Source organism: Gallus gallus, chromosome 19 (assembly GCF_016699485.2).
Source record: "Gallus gallus isolate bGalGal1 chromosome 19, bGalGal1.mat.broiler.GRCg7b, whole genome shotgun sequence".
Taxonomy (NCBI): Eukaryota; Metazoa; Chordata; class Aves; order Galliformes; family Phasianidae; genus Gallus; species Gallus gallus.
In genome coordinates this window covers 3,101,373-3,121,240 of record NC_052550.1, presented here as the reverse complement: position 1 = coordinate 3,121,240, position 19,868 = coordinate 3,101,373, and the positions used below count along the sequence as shown (strand labels likewise).

At 51.3% G+C, this 19,868-nt stretch overlaps 1 protein-coding gene across 10 annotated transcripts in view; it reads right to left on the bottom strand.

Moving 5' to 3' along the window:
- Positions 1-3,556: 3,556 nt before the first annotated feature.
- The window catches only part of GATSL2 (GATS protein like 2), an 89,933-nt gene continuing 73,621 nt past the window's right edge, over positions 3,557-19,868 (bottom strand). For 3 of the 10 annotated variants that reach the window (XM_015295702.4, NM_001281807.2, XM_046902315.1), the window contains 7 exons: positions 11,167-11,360; positions 10,617-10,749; positions 9,623-9,746; positions 9,118-9,228; positions 7,899-7,981; positions 6,909-7,003; positions 3,557-4,095 (listed from right to left, as the gene is read on the bottom strand). In XM_015295702.4, coding sequence (XP_015151188.1) covers positions 4,030-4,095; positions 6,909-7,003; positions 7,899-7,981; positions 9,118-9,228; positions 9,623-9,746; positions 10,617-10,749; positions 11,167-11,360 — 806 coding nt within the window. In that variant the 3' untranslated portion in view covers positions 3,557-4,029. Of the gene's footprint in view, positions 4,096-4,966; positions 5,809-6,908; positions 7,004-7,898; positions 7,982-9,117; positions 9,229-9,622; positions 9,747-10,616; positions 10,750-11,055; positions 11,361-19,608; positions 19,730-19,868 lie in introns of those variants that run through there. The other 7 variants (XM_025141933.3, XM_046902314.1, XM_040650040.2 and 4 more) reach the window with 4 other exon arrangements.

Below are 19,868 nucleotides of genomic sequence, written 5' to 3'. Positions count from 1 at the left end.
CCACATGGCCACTGCAGCAGTGGGGCAGCCCCTGCTGTCCTGACAGCTCGCTGGAAGTTTATGGGGGGGGCAACACTGTGAGCAATCCTTGGGGAAATGCAGGCTTCCTAAGGGCAGAGAAGGGTGGAGAGATCTGCTGGGCCCTGCTCCAGCCAGGCAGGACCCCAGCATAGTGTTAGGGCAGAGCTGCACCCCTTCCAGGTGCTGCCAACCAGGGCACTGCAGTGCCAGAACCACACTACAGCCTCAAGTGAGGGGGATGGTGGGGCTGCTCCATACAAAGTCCTCCCCCACTGACCCTTGTGGTGCCCAGTGAGCAGCAGGCAGGCAGCAGGACCATCACACCCCTCATTTTAGTGACAAACCCGGGGCCAACAGGCCAGCTGTATTAGTGGGGAAGGGGGAGATGGGCTCTCCTGAAGCACTCCAGCTTCATGAGAAGGAAGTCCCAATGTACGTCACCCCAGAGCACCTCATGCTCCCCAGCACCCCCACAAAGCCACGAGGTGCACAGAAAATGGCGTTCTTTCAAGTTACAAAAGAGCTGGTGGGAGTTCTTTGGGAAAAAGGCTGATGGCTGCTATTGCAGAAAGCTCATTCAGTGCCTCAGCACAGGGATGGCAGGGGAGTGGGGGAACCCCACACTGCCAACAGCATCTGCCAAATGTGCCATGCAGGGACAGCGCCTCTGCCACTTCCACAGCCAGAGGAAAAATCCAACCATGCCCCAAAATGAAGGCAGAACAGAGCTGTGCTTGTGGCATCATCTCCCAGGGCAGCACTGGTACCAGCAGCACGCTGCAGTGTCTGTAGTGCACAGTGAGCTTTGGGACCCAACCATGCCATCTCCCCAGGCCATGCCAAACCCACATGCACCTCATCCACAGAACTGAGTGTGGGCAGTGGGGCCGTGTGCTCTGCGTGGCAGCGTTCAGCCCCAGCCCTGCATCCCATCATCTTCCCAACCAGCAGAAGGGGCTGGTGCTGGCTGGAGACTGACAAGAGGGACTTCTTGGCTATTCAGTTCCCAAGAGGTATGTTTCTCTACACATTCACACCCTAAAACTGTCATACACTTGGCTCTCAGTACTTCATTCACTCCCTTGCCAGGATCAGGGGCTGTGCATTGCCTCTGCAGGGGCAGCTGCTGCTACAGGATCTGCTGAGCAGCCCCAGGAACGTGCTCTGCTGTGCTGCAGGACGCGGTCCCTCTCCTGTGCTGGTGACAGCTGGCGTTACACTACATTGTGCTTCATAGGGGCTGAGTGACGGAGGAGCAGGGATGGGGAATGGGGCTGAGATGGGTTCAGTCCCACAGTGCAGTGCCCTGAGTGCTGCCCATGGGATGCACACAGGCCCGGATGGACTCATGGGAGGAGGCAGCTGAAGCTGCCAGGCAGAGCCACAAACCTCAGCCAATGTAAACACACCCCAGCTCACACCACACAGTGTAAATACTGTTTGGCAAAAGGATTACTGGGTTTTGCTCTCTGGCAGGTAATAAAAGTTTAATCCAGTCCGCCATCTGCAGTCAGGACGGGGACGGTAAGTGAGATGCCTTAAGCTGCTGCTGGAGACGCGCACAGGAGAGGCAGTGACAGAAAGAAAGGGACAAATGCCATCGCCAAATGACGCCCATCACTGATGGCTGCAACACCACGCTGCTGGGGCTGAACCCAGAGCAAGAAAGCAGCAATCGCCCAGCAGCCACGTGGGACCACGGGCTCTCTTTTGGGCACAGCGCCCACACACGGGACCCGATGCCTCGTGCACAACGTCACTGATCCTTCATGGAGGGATTTTGGATGCTTGATTCAAAGCGGCACCGCCACCATGGCAGCCCGGCAGCGAAAAGGACGAGAGGAAAAGGAGCAGCTTTTCTCCCATCACTGTGCTTGAGGCACCCGGCTGCAGACGGAGCGGGACCACGTGCTCCTATTGCTGACACACTTGAAGTCAAAATACACAGTGAGTACACGTGTGCAGACAGCATTTACTACATCTGTACGTGCCCCGTGTATGCACACAGCACGTGTGAGTCTCTATTGCTCAGGTGTGTGTGCTGTGTACAGTCACACCAACACAAACCACCACGGGCATTTCTATGTGTGTGCACACACTTGCACGGGAGAAAGGAATCTGCAGCTGAAATCCAACCAGGCAGAAGAACAAAAGAAAGAAAGAAAGAAAGAAAAAGGCAAGGAGGGGGAAAAAAGCCCCAATTGCGGAGAAATGGAAGGCCTCGAGGAGGGGAAGCTGAGGATGACGGGGGGCACAAAGAGCCCATGTGGGGTTGTGCACCTTGTGGCATTTTTGGGCCCATGTCTGCAGGGTGGGACAGCCCCGTGTGGTGCTCTGCAGCCACAGATTTCGGGAATTTAAGGCCACTTCCCTCCAGGAAAGAAGTGGAACAACCAAAACCACCTCTAAATCATCCTGAGTGCAAAATTAAAGGAAAAATAAAATAAAACCCTATTATTTTTTTTTTCACTTTTTCTTAAGGCTCAGTAGAATTGCTGCTTGTTTCAAGTACTTCTCCTCTTGCTGCTCCTTAGGAAGCAACACCAATGGGTGCACGTCCTGTGCACCAGCACACACCACGCCTGCAGCATCATCTCCTGCCTGCAGCATCATCTCCTGCCTGCTCATTACCCCCTGCAGATTGCTGCAACTCCCTGCCTCGCAGCTGCAGGATGCAGCCTCATGACCACCACGCCAGAGGCTCTTCATTCAGCAAGGCTGGGAAGTGCCCATTGAAACTGCAATGTGCCACTTCTCCGTGTTCAACGTGGGAAGAATAGGAACGCAAGAAATGTTTGGGCTCCTGACTGTGAGGGCAGACCCTGTGCAGGTGGCTTCTCCCCCTCTCCCTGTGCTGGGTGACATCAGCTGTGGGCACTGGGCTGTGCTGTATGGGTTTTTGGGGGAGTTTTCAGCACAGTTCAGCTTTCATAGACCTGAAGCCAATGGAAAACCCCCATGAGTTCGGTCCCCCCATGGCAGATATTTCCACTCTGGGGAGGAAGGAGCTGATAAAAGCCACAGGATGGGGCCCAGCAGGGTTTGGGGACCTCCTGCACCTGGTGGGGACAACCTGTCTGAGGTGGCCCAGGCTGTGGGGTAGGAGAGGAGCAGCCATCAGGACACTGGACAACACTTTGTGCCCCGCAAATGTCTACAATTGGGATGGGAGAGAAGGAATCTCTCTCCTCCTGCTGGTCCTGGGGGGCAAGGGGACAGCAGCTGTCCTGGATCAGGGACATGAGGGGAGCACACTGGGGGTGGGGAGAGGGAAAAGAGACCTAAGCCAGACTCAAAGCAGACAGAAGCCCCGGTGGTATGATCTGCAGGGCCAGCGCAATGCCTCCCCAACAGGCTTCCTGCAGGCAGCCAAGCTGTGACTGCAGGGATAAAGACCCATAGGACAGTTCAGACAACAGGATATCTTCCCCTTTTCCAGCACCAAAGAGGAGAAACAGAACCCCAACCCCATCCTAACCCAACATACGCAACGACAGACAGTCCTCAGACAGCCTGATGGGAGGAGACAAGCCAGCACCGTGCGACCTCTTTTCTGTTTAATTCCACATTTCATTTTTAGGGGTCTCAGGGCTCTCTGGCAGCCAGCAGCCCACCCACTCTGGCCGTGCTATGGGGCTCAGGGCGCAGCGCCCACATCTGTCCGTCCATCCGTGTCCATCCATCCATCCATGCCACGTGCTGGGGAACAACGGGAGTTCCCGGGCAGCTCCATCTCACCCCGAGCTGAGCCTCAGGAAACAGCCTGACCTCTCCTCCTCCTGCCCCTCATTCATAAAGAAATTTAATAAAATAACAATAATAATAATAATAATAATAATTAAAACAAAGGCTATTTGGAGCTGTTTCTGCTCAACTTTCCACAGTCTCTTTTCATGTCACTCTCTGGAATCAGATTTTTCAAGAAATACTGTGAGAAAAAAAAAAAAAAGAATAATAATAATAATTATAATAATAATAAAAAGCATCTGGAACCAGCTCAGAAGATTTCTAATGCTTTTCAGCTTGACTGACTTGGAGTGCATTGACCACACCGTTTATATTTTCTTCAGGTACCTGCAAAGGGAACAAAAAAGAAAGGTCAGGTTCTAACAAACCTTGGGTTGGATGACCAAAGGCAGAATGAGCAGCCCCAAGGAGCCAGGAATGCTGTTGGAAACCTGAACTCACAGAGACAGGGCTCCAGCTATGGGACCCTCCATTTCAGAAGAGCTGATGCAAACGTAGCAATGGGACTTTCCTTCTACCTCTCCCTGCTGCTGCTGGCAAAGCCCTGTGCACCTCTGTTCTGGCACTTCCCAATACAGCTTCTGACAGGAGGAGGGCACGGCACTGAGTGACAGGGTCAGTGGGCACGGTGGTGATGGGTGGGCAGTTGGACTTGATGATCTCAGTGGTCTTTTCCAACCTTAATGGTTCTATCAAAGGGGGCATTCAGGTAAAGCTCCCGGAGTCCTTGTAGCTCCTTTATTTTGGAGACTTTGAGTTATGCATCTACATGCCAGATTCCTGCCCCTCCGGGGGGCACTCACCAGATTTTGGACCCATGGACCCATGTGGGTGGGGAGCACACCAGGTCATGGGGAGCTGAGGGTCAGCAGTGGTGGTGGAGCACAGCACCTGAGCTTTCTATTCCAACCCTGTGATGGAACTTCACCACAGAAGTCCTCCTAGACAATTTCCAGTGGGTGTCTTGTAACAGAAAGCACAGAAGATCCTGGAGTGACTCTCATTGGCAGAAAGGAAAATAATGACACATAGAGGCCCACGAGCAGCAGAGAGGCACTGACCACGACCTACATTCAGTGATGGCCCTCAGGGGATGGGCAGCCAACAGCTCTTGGAAAGTGAGAAGGGGATGGAGGGAAAATAAATGATCTGTGAGCAGCTGTGGGAAGCCAACATAACTCCTGGTAGGGAAGATGAAGGGACTGCTTCCTCTGCGAGGTATTTGACTCCTTGGCCAGGAGCACAATACCTGGATTCATTGGAGACCCTCTGAGCTCAGTGGAAATATGGCTGCACTGTGAGTTTCTGAGAGCTTTTTAACAAAACTGAGAGAAAAAAAAAAAAAAAGAGAGAGAAAAAAAAAAACCTATGAGAAATAACAAGAAAAGCATTCAATTTTCCAGCAGGAAGATGGAACAGGAGCTGCTAACTCTGATGATGTGTGAACAAAGGTCTGCTGGGAAAGGAAGAAAATAACCTTAAAAGAACCACAGGGCCAATTCTTCTGGGTTTGGAAGAGAACTCCAGCAAACATCCATCACATGAAATAGGACTATGAAGCTCCACTTCCTCCTTCATTGTTTTTTCCCTGTATGTTGAATGCTGCCTGGCTCCCTTAATGCCAAGGCACTATCAGTCACACAATGAAGGGCTGGGCTTCGTTTTCTCCAGGACGGATGTGCAAAGTCTTGATCTGTGGGACACATCCTAGTTGTGCACGACACCTTCGAGATCCCTAAAGAGGGCAACTGGTGCAACGTGCTCACTGGCAGCCAGAGGGCAGATCACACAGCCACAAGGAGAGCCATAGCAAAGCTCCCAACTGCTTCCCAACCACAGCTCCAGCCTCGGTAGGTGCAAAATGCTGGGGAAGATGAGCAAGGAACCTCCAAGTAGGAGGCAAAGGGAGCAGAGCACCTGGAAAAGCTCACTGGAAGCTGCCTCCAGCCCAGCCCCACCTCATCCATCCATGGAGAGCTGAAGGTTCCCATCTTGGCAATGCCTCCCAGAGAGGGAATGACTTCCAGAGCACTCCTGCAGCTAACAGCAGGGAGAGCTGAGTGTTAACAGCCAGGAAAAAGCAAGCAACAAAAAACACCATAAGATGCACAGGAGTAAAAAGATCGGGGCAAGGGGAATGAGTTTTTATAAAGAACTCTGAACTGTTGACAGCAAACGCTGAACGACCTCAAACAAAGAGAGGATGGAGAGAAGAGGTTCAAGATGCTCTTAGACCTTGAGAGATGCCGCTGGAAGTGAAGGCATTTGGGAAGTAAAGAGCCTAGGTGAGGGTCTTGGCCAACAAAGCAAAGGAGGGCTTGCAATGCACCAGCAGTCAGCACACCTCGGTGCCAGAACAGCACCATCCAGGTGAAAAGGCGTGTAAAAGCACACAAAAAGTAAACAGCAAGTAGCAAGGAAAGTGACAAAGTACTGACTTAGAAAGGAAGATTCGCAGAGCTCAATGCTTGGCCCAAACAAGAGCCTGCCAGCTGCTTACAGGCTGCTGGGTCGGATGCAGCCACTTCTAAAAGGCGGAGCTGCTGCAGAGTCATCACAATTGCACGGCACGAGTTTGAAGTGAAGCATCTATTTTAAGCTCTCCAGATACTGCCTGACAATTAGCAGCACTCTGCACCCCGTGCCCTGTGCACACAGCATGCTCCGGGGCCACGGCAGCAGGTAGGAATGCGAGGCAAAGCTAACAGTATTGATTTTAAAATGGTGTTTTATTAGCTTATCTTATCAGCACAGTTAATATTCAAGAAAATAAGACAAACACATACCCCGCTCTGACCTTTGCTATCTAGAATAATATTTACTCTTACCCTTTACACACATGACCTATGGGCTGCAAATGGGTTTGCGCCAGCTGTGAAAAACCCAAGAAACGAGCTGAAAAAACCCCAGTGCAAAAAAAACCCCTTGGGCTCTTCGGGGCTTCCGAAGGTCACAGGTAGGATTATTGGACAGTGAGCGTGCAGTGATGAAAGGAGAAGTGATGCAGTGAAGGGCACTCTGAGGGAAGCAAGACGAACAGCACAAACCAGCTGAGCTCTGTCGTGCCTACTGGTGTTCCCATCACTGTTTCCCTCCCAGGAAGCCCTCCCCTACCCCAAAGAAGCAGTTTGGATACTCACCAACGCGTGATCGAACTTAAAAGTACTGATGTAGTAGGCTGGGATGTCGGCCGCGGCCAAAGGCTCAGAAATCTGAGCGACAATTCCACATTCATCTGTTGGGGAGATAAAAAATGAGTCGCTGTCCATTCCCCCAACTGGAATCCAGATGGATTCTAAGCTAACACGTTTAAATGCTGCATATTTAGGGGACTGGTGGGTGTCCTGACGCCCCATCAATGAAACATGCCGTGTCACCTCTACATATTTTGCCTCTGAGATGCATTAAAAGAAGATGCACAGAAATTGTGTGTTCTTACAACTTTTGTTCATCTGGCATATCATTACAAATGGAAAACATTTAAACCTTTTCCAAAAATGTTCTTGAATTCTGTCTCTTTAACTCTTTTGGGAAGCATGGGAGGAGTCTCTACGTTTTGTGAGCATCAGGTCTTGGTTGCAGAATTCAGATTAAACTCCTTAAAATGGCAGGGGTCATAAAAATAAGAGGGATGCTTCTGCAGAAGTGAATATTTGCTCTGTGCTCTTAGGTTCAATCTTCTTTTGAGTGCAGAAAACGTCTGCAGCATTGAACATACAACAGTTCTCCCATCTGGACTTCTATAGATCTACACTCAATATACCAAAGCCCCAGAGGTGTCCAAAGGCTGTGCTGGCACACCACTGCTTTCAGCAACCTGCAGTGCATCCCGTGCCACCTCTCTGTCCATTTGTGCTCTTTAAATACAGACCCAGTTGCATCTGCCTTTGAAGTCCTGCAGATGGACACAATTTAGGTGGAGCTGTCAAGCATGCAGCACTTTCAAAAGTATATTTAGAAGCCCGACTTATTAGTAGGAGTCACCCATTGGGAAACCTCAGCCTGCAAAGTCATGTTGAGCTGCTGGCACTTAGAAAAGCTCAGACACGAATGGATTTTTCCATCCCTTTTGAAGGCCCTGAGGCAACCGACTCCCCGTGCACCAACTGAGGGCCCAAATGTTTACCTACCGAAGCCAAGGGGCTGCCCACCAATCCGCACCATCTTCCAGAGTTCACCAGATGCACTTGTAAACAACAAATTATTAGGAAATCTGCAAAAGAAAGGGGACGCCAAACACAGCAATTAAAACACAGCGGTGTGTCGGATGCTGCCCGCGGGGATGCTGCTGTTCCTGTATCCTTGCTTGGAGCCAGAGGGTCAGTGGGCATGGTGGGATGGGGTGATGGTTGGACTCAGTGGTCTTTCCAACCTTACTGATTCTATGCTCCCCTACCTACTTCCTTTGATATGCAGTGGTGCCCACTGTCCCTGCACCCAAGCACCATCAGTGCTTTTTCCTATACCATCCCAAGGAGGTACCTGGGCTCCCCGTAGGTCCCTGATTTGTAGCAGAGAAGGAAGGTCAGTGGCCAAGTGACTTGCTGAGGCCAACAGCAGCGAGTGGCTGCCCACATTCCCCAAGCACTGCCTGCTGCTCCAAGCCTCAGGCCTCTCTTGAAGGCAGACAGAGTTTTACTCCAATTAAGGTTTAAGACATATCCAAGAGAGCAATTAATAGTTTGCGGAACAAGTCCTTAGGGCAGGCAAGAATCAAACCAAACACTGCACTGCGTGTCAGAAGCTAATCTATGCATGGCATCTTCGAGCAGCGTGCTGTCTGTGCTGTCTGGTCTCTGGACCTCAGAGACTGCTGTGATGTGGAGCTGCAGAAGCACACACACAAAACTGATGTTTGCTCCCTCACTGCCTTTTTGCCTTGCCCAACTAACGAGCCCTGAGCTGAGCTCTGGCCACACGGGGATGACTGTATTATCATCACAAGGAGCCTGCACTGAGCCCAGCCACGTGTGAAAGCAAAGTGGGAGGACAGCATCACTGAAGTCCCCACTCTGCTTTTGGTTTTTTTTGGCAGTAAAGCTTCAGCCAGACTTTGGGGGTTTTTTTGCTCTTAAAAGTTGCGAAAAATGGAATGAAAATGTCAAACTCACTTTGCTCCAGTGTTCAACAGTGAGACAGCTTTTGGGATCCCACATGATGCTGTTATTTCCTTCTGGGCCTGGACCAACATGCTGGACTGTGCTCAGTAAGGTAATGAGGTGTACAGGCATGTAACAGTGAAACTCCCCAGAACTAACATGTGGTTCAGAGCTTAAGCTGCCTCCTGCTCCTCTGAAAACACCTCAGGTGGTTTTTCAGAGTCTGGGAGACCGTAAGACCAAAGCTCACCTCTGCTGTGTCTGGACATCCATGACCAAGGAGATGTAACCCTCGATGAGAGAAAAGGAGAAAAAGCGAATGTGTCCCGAGTCTTCATTGCCCACCACCGAGTCCTTTACTCTGAGGAAACAGAAGGGAACAGCATTAACTGTGTCCAGAAGAGGGCATTTAAAGAAGATACAGCCACTGACACCGGAGGTGCTCAGACACTGATTTAGGGCAGTGCCACTGAGCACTACCACATCCCATTACAGCAGCACTCTGGCTGTGCATCTTTGGGTCACGTATGGATTTGCAGCACACAGACCACACTGCTAACTTTCAGCTTAAGTCTGGAAAGGCTCAGCTTTGCAAAGCCAGCAGATGTCTCTTGGCTCCCATCTCTTGGGACAACCCTCCTCTCCATCCTCTCCATCTCTAATTACAAGGCACCACAGCACTGCAAGGCTGCAGCAGGTCCCCAGGCAGTGTGAATGTGTGCCCCCCCGGAGCCTGAATCCCTGCCATGACCTACCCATTGGAGTAAAACATGACATCCATGAGGAGTGTAGCAACAGTGGGAAGGGTATCTGGGTCCAGGCTGGTGACGCAGAACATATTACTCGGACTGGAAAGGGGGTGAATGACAGGCCTCTGAACTGCAAGAGACACAGACACACAGCCATGAAGCCACGTCCTACCAGATGTGACAGCCACACAGCAGCCACAGAGAAAACCAGCAGTGCTGGCAAGGTAAAAGCAGGGAGTTTCTCCTTACTGGAACCCTGCGGGCTATCAGGCTGAAATAAATTCAGGCTCCCACCATTTGGGGCATTTCTCTGGCTGCTGGCAGTATGCCTTCTTATCCTTCCTTTCTCAAAGCCTATTTTATTGACAGCCCTGCTTTTTCTATAAGGCTCATTTTCTTAAGAAGGAGACCTACAGTTACTGAGCGGTGAGTGGCACTTCACAAAGGATCCCTGCTTTGTTTGGCTGTGGGCACACAACTGCACCTGGGTGTGGAGGAACAGATGTATTTAAGTAGTTGCTTTTCCCAACTGTGCCCTTTGCTTGATGCTTGTTCCTGCAGACTGGAAACATCCTAAGGTTTTGTATAGCTGCAGGCTCACCGTGGCCTTGATCCTGACTGGTACTGAAGTGTGAAAGGTGAACAACAACACTCTCTGTGCATCAATGGCTGCAATGCTTAACCAAGCCTCTGTCGAAGCCATTTTCTTTTGCAACGTGAACATATGGAAGTATGGGCCACACAACGTTATCTTTTCGCAGCTGAAATGAGTTGCGTCTTAACCTTCTGTCCTACAAAAAGGCACGTCTGCTCTACAGGCATTAAAGCAGCATTAAAAGGCTCAAATTCCACAGGGCTCATCAGCGTTGCTCACAAAGTTAAGCACCTCCTGCAGCCCCTGGTGAACGGGGACCGACTCAGGCACGTGTTAAGCAAACCCCTCTCCCCATGCAGCATGAAGACCAGCACCCCAAGGGGTTGAGTCCAGGCTGCTCCTTACCCAGTTTTGGTTTGACAAATCCATTTGTTATCCCAAGGTCATCGGCAGCCACCGTCTCCCCATTCACCACTCTGAGGATGGTGAACTCTGCAGCCAGCGTGTGCATGACGAAGGGCAGGTCTCGCTCACGTACCTGGGGGGGGATGAGAGGGGGAGCTGGTGATGGCATGCACCTGAGGGACGAAAATGCTGCAGTGGAGGTAGGGAAGTGGACATATTATTCCCACATGAAGCAGCAGGTGCACAAGGTGCCATCCAGACACACGTCCAGAGAAGCACTTTCAGTGCTATTAGTGCAAACGTCAGCAAGGTTATCTACCATAATTAGGGTGTAAATATGTGTATCTGCCACATAACCTATACCAGTAAGTGCCTTGCTCCACAGAGAAGCTCCTGAGATGTCAGAGAGCCCAATGGCAAGGCGCAGAGGAAAGCAAACCTTGGTGCTCCTGCTGCTCCTCAAGCAACTGGTTCTCCCAAGTGTCGCTGAAGTGCCATTAAGTGCCATCTGCTGACAGGCGACCCTGCCCGCCCCTCTGATGTCTCTTACCAGGATGAAGTCTGTCTGATAGGTGGAGAGCATGAACACTGAGATGTTTTGGTCAGCTAGTGGTGCTATGACTGACTTGGCAATTTTGGTCACGCCGATGGGCTGGGAGCCAGAGAAACCGCCTCCGCCGGACACCACGTTGAGGGCAAGCCATGTGGCATCGGCCACGCTCAGGTGCTCGGAGGAAGGGAGCTCTGCAGAGACAGAAGGGGAGCACAGAGGTTTGTTAGAGAGGAACACAGAGCCGGCTCCATCACCTGGTCCACATGTGGTCAGTGCAAGGCAAGAGATAAGGCCGGGCAGCCTGCCCAGCATCCCGCCCTGCCTCACAGCTTGGCTTTTCTCATCTAGTTTTACATTCTTTCTCTAAATCCGTTTGACACGGAGGTTGGCAGAGGAGCCTGGGCAGAAGCCTGAGACCTGGAGATGCGCAGCAGGTCCCTGCTGCCTGCAGTCCCAGAGCAGAAGAGCCCACAGCAGAATCCCTATTCATTGCAGGGGAGTTGGACCAGATGACCTTTGAGGTCCCTTCCGACTCGGATGAGACTCCAAGGTGATCTCAGACTGAGACAAAGGAAACCTCTTTAAGAATAACACTAGTGCCATTACATCTCCTTCTAGTCCAATGGCATTAAGTAGTTCAAAATCTGTACTTCAACCCCCTCATACAGGTCTTTCACCATCTGAAAGAAACCTTCGTGTATTAACAGCCCGTAAAACCAGGCAGGGACTCCGGAATGATGGCATAACCTTCTCTAAGATGGTCTGGACTTTGGATTTCGGTTTGGCAAATGACAGAAGCGAAGAGCTCAGAGCCAGATCCAGCCTCACAAATGCATAATCCCAGTTAAACCTCCTTGGCTTCGGGAAGCTGACCTCAGCTGCAGACTCAGCCAGCACAGACACAGCGGAGCTCCCAGCAGAAACCAACACACTTTGCTTTGAGGTTCGACACAGCCCGGCGGTACGGAAACACAAACCCAAGGATTGCTGCTCTTGCACCAGCTGCTCCACGTCCCCATCCCCACGTTCCCTACCCCACAGCATCCCCCACCCTGTATCCTTTCCTTCTCCTTCAGGGAGGCCTCTGGGAGCTGTTTCTGTCCAGCTCCACGCTCCGTGTAATAAATGCATCCCCTCACCCCCCAGTCCCCAGGCACTGCCACTACGAGACGACGACGGCACTGAAAACCCAAAATGAACTGAATAACAAACACTGCTCGTTTTGCTCTCCTCAATAACCTCAATTGTGTGCGGCATGAAAATAACCCTGAGCAAATACACTGCAAACAGTGGGGACACTGAGAGTTCTGCTTTTGCATTTTGATGTTCGGCTTCATAGGCCAATGTTTCTTTTTTACACTGAATAATCAGAGCTCGCACGGAACAAAAACTATGCACCAGGGAGAGGGGGTAAGTTTGTGCATTCATCACCAGCACGTCACCTCGGAGAGACCGCGGCGAGTCGCTCGTGGGAAATTACTGCAGCCAAATGCCACTTGGTGATTGCTTTGCCCTTTGCATCAGCCAAGCACCCCCAAAATCCAGCTCACTCCGCCAACCGGAGCTGCAGCTGCTGATCTACCAGGCGGCTGACGTCCTTCTCCCTTTATTGCCACCTCTGCTCCTTGCCTGAGAGATCCATAAGGAGGGGAAAAGAAGGATGCGTTTCTTCGTCGGACGCCTATTTGCTCCCTGGCGGCGCGTCATTGGTACTTACACCTCCACCTCCTGCATCCCAAAGCCATTAAGGCAGACAGGCACCTAAATCACAGAAAGGTCAGAAGACACCGCTCCTCCCTGCAGAGCTGTCCCCGGGGCCACAGCAGCGCCATCCCAGCACATCCCGGGCTGTGGTGATGCTGCAGAGGACGTCACAGCTCGTCTCCCGCCCTGCAAGCAGAGTGGGTGGTGTTGCTGCCTTACATGGGTGACCTGGCTGCAGATCAGTGCATCCCGTCAGCTATTTCGGGGCAGGGAGGTGATGGCAGATGTGGCATTTCACAGTGGATGGAGGCAGTCCACGCTGGAAAACGACGCCAACCACTTCCTTGGGGGCATCTGCAGCTCCTGGGCATTTCTGGTTGTGTTACTGCAGGTCTAACAGGCCCTAGCAAGTGTGACAAGGCCACCCCATTTGCTTCAATAATCTGCTCCTCATAATTCAGTTAACCTTGCAAAAGTGACTGAAAACATCACTTCTGGACGCTGTTTTCCACCAGGCAGCCAGATGGAAAAGCACAGCCCGAATTCTGATGGAACAAACCCAGTCTAGAAGCTCAACAAACTCATCTAAATAGAATCAAATAAGCCACGTGGGAAGGTGTTGTGCGCAGGAAGCTTGGAAAAGCAGCAAGGAGAGCTGAATACATGAGATGCAACGTTAACGCGGTCTTGTTAAAGCAGGGGAACGTAACAGATACAGAGCAAAGCAAAGATTTGTCCAAGGTGTAGCGCCAGCACAACAGTAAGGCTTAGGGTATGAGTTAGGTTCATTTTGCACACCTGGAGTGACTGAAAAGAATCGTATCATAGGATCATGGAATGGCCTGGGTTGAAAAGGCCCACAGTGCTCACCCAGTTCCAACCCCCTGCTATGTGCAGGGTCGCCAACCACCAGCCCAGGCTGCCCAGAGCCACATCAAGCCTGGCCTTGAATGCCTCCAGGGATGGGGCATCCACAGCCTCCTTGGGCAACCTGTTCAGTGCGTCACCACCCTATGGGTGAAAAGCAAGAGGGCTGCCCCAGGACTCTTTATCTCATTTAGCTGCTGTGGTTGAACTGCAGTATCATAGAATCGTCACCCCAGGATGTGTGCTGGTGAGCATCAGATCGGCCGTAAGCGGCTCCTGAGCTCAAATAACCAATGGCATTTCCAGCAGGACAACAAATTCTGGCCAACACCCCAGCAGGGCTGAGCAGCTGCCAGCAGCACGCCAGGACATACACCACATTCAGGCCGTATGGGGCACTCAAAAATCCCTTTGGGACGACACAAATGCGTTCAGATCTCAAGAAAAAAAAAAGGCTAAAATGAAAGGGCCAAACCAGTGGCTGGGAAAGGAATGGTTCCATACTGGAAAGCCATCCCACCATTCTCTGCAGAGTTCATTCCAACCTGACGGCCATCGGATACGCACCTGAGGACACCCATTAGCTCTCAAATGAAACGGCGGATATGGGAAGGATTTATTGTGCTCGGAGGGAAATGAAGATGCTAAGCTGGCTTGTTTCTCTGGTGTGATATGCTGGATCATCTCCTAAGCACTTACCTTCACTCAGCACAGAAGTTCTCGCATTCCAGCAGAGCGCTCCGGGTGATGTGCTGCTCATTGATTTGTTCTGGTGCTCTGAATGAACCAATTGCTCATTCAGTTCATCATCACAGGGCTAACGTTTGCAGCCACGGCTGACTCTGAATGCTTCAAGACAATGCAATTAAAAATAACTGCTATTTTTTTTTTTTTAAGCAGCCTTTTGGCTTTAGATCCCTTAGACTTCACCTTTTGTAGCCTCTCTCTGCAAAAAAATGACAGCTGGAGTCTTGCTTTATATTAAAAAGATAGAGGAAAAAGCTCCTGCAATTGTAGGGCTCCAACGGTCAGGCATTAAAAATAAAAGTGCTGCCAGCTGCAAAATTCATGACAAATGGGGGGAGCTGTCGCCCATCCCTCCACGTGGCAGCAGGGCTTATGGCCATATCTTTGTAATATGATTTTTACGTTTATTAAAGGGTTTCCTCCCCACTGCCCTGCAGAAGGTGCTCATCGCTGTGCGTGTTTTCAAATCCCATCTTATCACAAAGCAGGGGATTAAGTCAGGTGGCAAAGGCTGATCCGAAGCCCAGGCATCTCCTTGACTTCTGCATCGGTGTGGTCAGCACGGAGGGCTGGGGGTGCTGCCGAGAAGGACGTGCAATGGGCAGAGAACCAGCAGGGTCACGCAGAGCCAGGATGGGCTTCCAGCACCACCAGCCTGCTCTCCTGACATCTGAGATGCTGTATGGGTTTGAACTGGAGGTCCCGGCTCAGAAAGCTTTTTGGGAAGCTTTAATTCTGGAGAGCACCCTGAGCGTGCAGAACAGAGGCACAAAACGGAGGTTTATATCCCATGCCCCCTCAGCAGGGAAGCTGTGAAACCTGCCGACTCGTTTTCCTATTTAGGTATTATCCCACTCACAGAACTGTCAGAAGAACATTGTTAGGTTCGCAAACTCCAGCACTGCGGCGAGGAAATGACAGCTTGACATTTCATGTGCTTAACCTCGGAGCTTCCGTGCCTCAGTTTCCTATCTACAAAGTGGGTACAGAAAACAACGTCTCTTCCCAGAAAAGAACCTGCAAAGCTCATTCCTGGGGAAGAGTTAAATACCACCATAACCAAGCAGGAGCAGCTGTGCAGGAGATGCAGCTCGGCCAGCTGCTCACCCAGGCAGGAGCTCCCTTTATTTGTCTCCAGGTATTTTCCTTCCATTCAGTTTCCCAAAGCCACCTGTGACCACAGTGCATGGCACGAGGAGGAGAGGGGTCTCCAGGCTTCTCCTTTTGCTCTGAAGCACGGAAAAACAGTAACAGCTGCAGCAACCCAATCAGTTTCTTCCCCCCCCGCCCTCTCTTAGGCTCCAGCCTACAACCACAATGAACGCTCCTTAGGTCTGCATCTGGAGCACAGCTGGATCACCTCACACTAATGAAAGGCCAGGATTGCCCGGAGGGAAAGAATGTGTTTTGCAATGCAAGTCCCCCTTGCCAGAGGGATCTTCAGCCACGTGAAACAAGATCTATCTGCTCTCAAACCTGCAAACATTCCTCCCAGTCTCAGCTTCCCCACGCTCCAGCAGAGAATTAGCATCTCCGCGTCGATGTGATGGAGAGCTGAGCCCTGCACTTTGCAGTGCTGCAGGCAGAGCCAGGAATGCTGCCTGGAGTCTGCACGTGTCCCACCAACCACTGACATCCCTTCCAACCTGAGCTGTTCTATGGGTCTGCGACAACCCTTACATACACACAGCACCTGGAGGTGAGATCACCTGCAGAATGGGACACAAGGTTCGTTCTGCACCTTGCTGGGGAGGCACTGGAGGGTACAAGGTGCAGCCCCCTCCTCCCCCTGCTCTGATCCCATGCTCCCCTTTACTCCCTGGCCCACAACTGCAGCCCCAGCCCTGCTCCCTTCCCAGCAAAGCCACCACCAGTTTTATTGGAAAGGTACAAGAGCAAACCCTACAGACAAACCAAACCTGTGCCTGCAAGCTGGGGAGAGGAACAGCTGTGGATGAGTTTATTTCTGCACAGCCTCCTGCATCCAGAGTGCCGGGAGCTGTGTGAGTGACAACACTGCACACCCCAAACCCTGCATGCATCCAAGCATCAGATCCTGCAGGCACAGCATGGAGCACATGGCTGCTGGAGGAGGATTTCACCTTTCCATGCCCACCCCCATACTTCAGCTACCCAAGAAGTGGGCACTGCGAGTGTCACCTTCCCCTGGCACCCACGTGGCACTGCCGAGAGAGGCGCAGGCATCTCGTTGAGAGCAACACAAAAGCTCTTCTTTGCCAGAAATTAAAAGCAAGGAAACAAACAGCAGCACTCGTGTAAGCCCCAGACTGGCTCAGACAGAAAATTACTTTGAGACTGTTTGCATTCCAGATCAATGCATCAGCTGCAGCGCAGGCCAATTAGCACCTTGAAATTATTCAGCAAGCTGAGGGTGGGGGTTTTGGGGAGGGGGTGAGAGCAGAGCTTTCTTGATGCAGAACTCAGTGCTGGGCTCCAGCTGAGCAAGGTCAGCCAGGTGATGCTTCTGCAAGGCAACAGGGGGGCTGCCAACACCGCTCCTGTTTAACCAACACCAAAACCCTTCCTTGTTTGGGATGTTTCAGAGATCCCAGCCTAATTTCTCCTGCTGCTGTTAGGAACAGGACAACCTCCCTGCTTCATATGCACTGACCCAGGTGCACACAGCGTGCTTTGCTATCGCAGTCAGAGGAAGAGGGAGGAAGGGATGACGCCCTAACCCACGGATGCTCCAGTGTAGGGTCCTTCTTTAAACAAATCCTACCTCCAAACTCACCCAGAAGCAATGAAGTGCTCTCAGAACACGGATCCATAGGGGTCCATACGGACATGGCCTTTGCTGTGGGATGCAGCGTCCCTCCAGCACTCCTCAATGCAAGCTCACAAAACGACAGGTACCAAAGACAGGCACCAAGGATTAAAGCAGCTACTTGAGAAGCCCTGCTCCTTGCTAACAGGCCCCCATGCTTCTATTATTAATCCAGGAGGAAAGGAAAACCACCTCTGTCTAAATGGGTTTCTATCGTCACAAACGCGTTTCCATCTCTCCAGACCATAGGCAAGCAGAGTGCAAAACTCTTTCAGGCACTGATGCTCTTAACACTTGGAAATCATGCTAATCTGATAAGGCACCGAGGGAATTATGCAAGTAAACAAAGCCAGTCCTGATAAGGAGCCTTCCAGATAGGGCACAGCACCACGGAGCACCCGCAGGCAGCTGTGCTTTGCCCATCCCTGCAGCCCAGGGCAGAAGCAGGGCCAACCTGCCCCAACCCACAGCAAGGACATGCAAACAGCAGCACGCATGGTTTTCCTGGCTTGTTTTGCTGTTTTCCTCTCATTTGCAGCACTTGATTGTGGCTGAAAGCAGCAAAGCACAGAGGCTCGTCACCGTGCACGTGCAAATCTCCTTTTCTTACGGTGTTCCTGAGACAGCCAGGCTTTGGGGTAATCCAGCACTAAGTGCCACCAAAACAGCAGCACGAGGAGTAATTAACAGAGAGATGCTTTCCAGGGCTGCGTGCTTTGGAGGCAGGCAGTTCACCCAAATAGGATTAGGATAGCTCAGGATTTTACTTCTTTATTTCCACTCCCTTAACCATGAGATCAGTGCAGCCAGCCTTGGAAGGAACAGGCACAGAATTCTCTTATGCTGAGATGGGTCTGAAGCTAAAACATCATTTTCCTCTGTTTCTCCAGAACATTCAAGACAAATGCAAACATGGAATAGGACCGACACTGGAAAGCAAACAGCATTTAGTCACCCACATAGACCTCTAACGAGCACTCTACTGCATAAGTGAAAATCCTCTGCAAAAAGCAGTTTAGTTCAGGGGAAGGAAACCTTCAGGAGAGCAGCAGGAGAACTCCCTGCCTGCCCATTTGTGGGAAATTAGAGGTAGAACCAAAACATCCGAGGGAAACCAGAACGGTTTAAGTGGGAAACCTCCGAGCTGAGGAAGCAGTGGGGCTGTGGTGGCCTGCTAGCACGTAAACACACACAGAGTTTGTGTGCATGCACATAAATACGCCTATCAGTGCTTCCAAAGGCAGGACAAAGTCTCTGCAGAGCTCAGCAGAGCTAAGAACCATCCTCTGGAATTCCTTCTCCATCCAGGGACTACAGAAGATGTTTTGTAACACAGACACTACCACCAGGTGCTGGTGAACGTCCCGCATTGTTGTGTTCAAGGATTCAACGTCCAATTCAGGTTGGATGTTAGGAACAATTTCTTCTCAGAAAGAACAGTGCTGCAGTGGCACAGCTGCCCATGGAGGTGGGGGATCACCGTCCCTGGAGGTGTTCAAGAGCCACGGGGATGTGGCACTGAGGGACGTGGTTAGAGGTGTGGTGGGGGTTGGGTTGGGGTTGGACTATATGACCTTAGAGGTCTTTTCCAACCTCAATGATTCGATGACTCTATGAGTAACAGAGACCAAGACGTGTGCCAAAGAGGACATCAGGTTGGGCCAGGAGAAACTTCGGTCCTGAGCTCCTGTGTGCTGCTCAGTGAAGAAGAGGAGACAGCTCTGTCAGAGGAGAGCCATGAGCGTGAACAGCATGGAGGAAACCACGCCAGGCTGAAGCTACCAAATGCAATCGTTCTCTTCCTGAGTTCCTAAGCAAAGCTGTGTGCACACGTTCAAAGTCCTACAAGAAGACATCCAAGGGGAAAAGGAAAAAAAAATAAATGTACATGGCTGGCTTTTCAAATGATACCAGAGCACTTCAGAGTGTCTGGCAGCCCTGTTCTCACATCTGAAGGTCTAGAAAAGAAGGTGGACAAAGGCCAGGCGCGTTCCCCTGCACAAGGCATGTATCCAAAGAGGAGAAAGCAGAGAAGAGTTGGGTTATACATTCCCCACTAGCGACAGACCACAGCATCCTGTTTTTCAATGCTCAGCTTTAGAAAAAAAAACCCCAAACATGCCTGTTGGTGCCTACTGGTCTCACAGCACAGCACCAGGGGCCATCATTAACACAGCTGCCCCATCACAGTACCATACTCCCCACAGCTGTGCGTCCCATGGGTTGGTACAGCCTTTCGTAGGAGGGGACAGTCCCCACAGAATGAGAGCACTTTGTGGGCTCAGCACACATTCCCACCGCTTCTGAAACCACAGTCCTAATTTAACAGGCACCAGGAATCCACAGAATGGTTTTTCCTTGGGCGGAAAATGGCATCTTCCCCTCTCCAGACACGGAGCTCAAAGCTGCACTGCTGGAACCATCAACCAGGTGCCCCCAGCCATGCAGGGACCCTATTGGTGTTCAGGCACAGGAATGTTTTGTTTAACAAACTTCCCTCCTTGTAACCCGCGGCAGTAGTCATGGTGACAGAACCGGGGTCCTTGGCAACGCACCAATGATGCTGCAAACCTACGATGACTAATCCTAAAAG